The sequence below is a fragment of the Electrophorus electricus genome, chromosome 6 (genome assembly GCF_041902795.1).
Source record: "Electrophorus electricus isolate QZ-2024a chromosome 6, ASM4190279v1, whole genome shotgun sequence".
In the NCBI taxonomy this organism is placed as follows: Eukaryota; Metazoa; Chordata; class Actinopteri; order Gymnotiformes; family Gymnotidae; genus Electrophorus; species Electrophorus electricus.
In genome coordinates this window covers 32,042,056-32,044,555 of record NC_137502.1, presented here as the reverse complement: position 1 = coordinate 32,044,555, position 2,500 = coordinate 32,042,056, and the positions used below count along the sequence as shown (strand labels likewise).

At 53.3% G+C, this 2,500-nt stretch overlaps 1 protein-coding gene across 1 annotated transcript in view; it reads right to left on the bottom strand.

Moving 5' to 3' along the window:
• The window catches only part of ppap2d (phosphatidic acid phosphatase type 2D), an 18,536-nt gene that overhangs the window by 4,684 nt on the left and 11,352 nt on the right, over window positions 1-2,500 (bottom strand). The window contains exons 2-3 of the mRNA XM_027025908.3: window positions 1,443-1,600; window positions 961-1,244 (exon numbers count right to left, since the gene is read on the bottom strand). Coding sequence (XP_026881709.2) covers window positions 961-1,244; window positions 1,443-1,600 — 442 coding nt within the window. The remainder of the gene's footprint in view (window positions 1-960; window positions 1,245-1,442; window positions 1,601-2,500) is intronic.

Genomic DNA, 2,500 nt, shown 5'->3' with positions numbered 1-2,500 from the left:
ATGGTAAATCTCCCTGGCCTGTCGAGCTCATCCCACCTCTCGCCACCCTGAGACGCAGCCCTGCTGTTGAAGGAAGGACTCTGAGCTAGCGGAACACAGCATGTGTTTGTCATCAGCCATGTTTGCTGTCCAGACTGAACAACTGTTCTCTGTTTCTCATCCTGCCAGTGGTGAAGGAGAGGAACTGTAAAGCTCCCTCTCTCTCCTTCTGTTTCTTTCCCTATATCTTGCTCTTTCAGTTCTCAATTTCCTGATTATATGCTGTATTGGCATTACTGTGTATGTAGTACAAGATTGCCTTGGAAATGCAGTTGTGTGTAAATGTGTCAGACATTCCAGTGGTATGCAATCTATCTAGGCAAGAAGTGATCCTGTGACTCTGTCAGCAAGAGAATTCCTTGACACACTGTTCACAGCAAAGCCCCTCCCCGTAAATGCTGGAAGAAGTCAAAGGAAGAAGCCTGGAAGACCAGACCTGAAAGACCTGACCTTGAAGACCTGACCTTGAAGACATGACGTCGTAGACCTAACCTTGAAGACCTGACCTTGAAGACATGACGTAGTAGACCTAACCTTGAAGACCTGACGGGGAAGACCTGACCTTGAAGACATGACATGGAAGACCTGATGTGGAAGATCCTACTTGGAAGTCCTGACGTAGAAGACCTGACGCAGGAGTCCTGATTTGGAAGACCTGATCTGAAAGACCTGACCTAGAAGACCTGAACTGGGGTCTCCCTATGTGGAAGACCTGGCCATGTGACCACTTTTTGTGTAGGTGACTACTCTACATGCCCAGATAAAAAGCTTTAACACCAGTTTTCTGGAGAGCCTTAAACCTTTGCTCAGTACTGTAAAAAAACAAAAATCAAAAACATGTCTAGATGAACGTGTTTAGCTAGAATTATGATGATGATGATGAGGACGATGAGCTCTCTCTCGTGTGAAGGTGTAGTTTACCTGGCCTCCTCCTCCTCTTTTGGGGTGCTGCTGCAGATGACTTGATCGATGTACTTGCCCGGCGTGCAGCCTAGCGACGTGTACGTCACATTGCACACGGACAGGAAGTTGGGGCGCAAGCGGCCCACACTCAGCTTGGCCATGTTGGTCAGCGATTGGCCGATGCAGCAGCCGAACAGGAAGCTGCCCAGCTCCTTGTACAGGCAGGCCACGTAGAGGTTGCCCACGAAGGCGCGGGAGCGGGCACGACGCATCCGCACGCGGTAGCACTCGCCCAGGGCGATCTGCAATGGAGGGGGGGGGATCAGGACGACGGGACGGTGGGGACCCCCAAACATGAGAGTGGCGCCCATATTCTCCGGCTCTCCAAGAGCTCTTAAAATAAAGCCACGCAGCAGTGACGTACATTGGCTGGAGGAGATGTTCTCTGGAAGCACCTACCTGAGTGTTTGAACAGGCGTGTGTGTGTGTGTGTGTATTACCGCAAAGCCTGTGATGATGATTCCTCCGGCGATGAGCATGCTGTCGGGAATGGCCTCTGACTCTACATAGGGGTACGTGATGGTGGAATCCCCGCAGAAAAAGCCCCGGTAGTACGGCTTCACCGCCTTCAGCTCACATGCAAAGAATGGGATAGAGGCTAGTGAGAGGGAGAGAGAGAGAGAGAGAGAGGGAGAGAGAGGGAGAGAGAGGGAGAGAGGGAGAGACAGAGGCATACAGAGGAGAGGAGTTAGATGTCTGTCAGAAGTATGTGTGTGGTGGTTACTGTAATATGACACATGCTCCATCGGCAGAGTGAAGTGCAGTCAGAGTGTGTTAGGGGCTCCAGTTTGTCACTCCAGTGTGTGTGGGGGGAGATGAAGGCGGAAGGTTGGGATCTAACATTCCACATGTAACTCCAGTGGGGGATGGGGGTGTGGCGTGGTGGGGGGCAGAGCATGACAGTGCTGAAAGATTAGGGATCAAGGCAAGAAAGAGCCCCAAAGAAAAGATGGAGCCCTCCCGACAAACTCGAGGACAAGGAGCAGGATGAGAGAGAATTCCTCTAGGGGCCTCTCGGGAGGTCGCTGACCGCAGACTCGTTCGCCCGGACACCGCGGCGAGAGAGACGTCCCCGAGCGTTAATGGTGACGCAGCACTTGCTTTACGCTGCCACGCAGAGGGGAGATGTGGAAGGCTGCAGAGCTCCACGTCTCTGCAGTCACGTGTGCCGCGGAGCACTGAGACCACAGCCGCGTCTCTGCAGTCACGTGTGCCGCGGAGCACTGAGACCACAAGACCGAGCAGGCCATGCTGAACTTTGACCCTCATTCTCAGAGGAGTCTTCTGCCCTCTGTCCACCCCGACTCCTGACTTGGTCCCATGCCCTCTCTCCACGGAGAGTGACCTGCAGAGAGCTTGGGACTGATCATTAACCCCCCAACTCATCCTCTCATTCCAACCACTGGAAAACTGGAACCAGCCCAGGCGTGTGCACAGGCCCCAGCAAGGGAGGCTCACAGTGTACGTGACTGCAGAACACACACACACAAGCATGCAC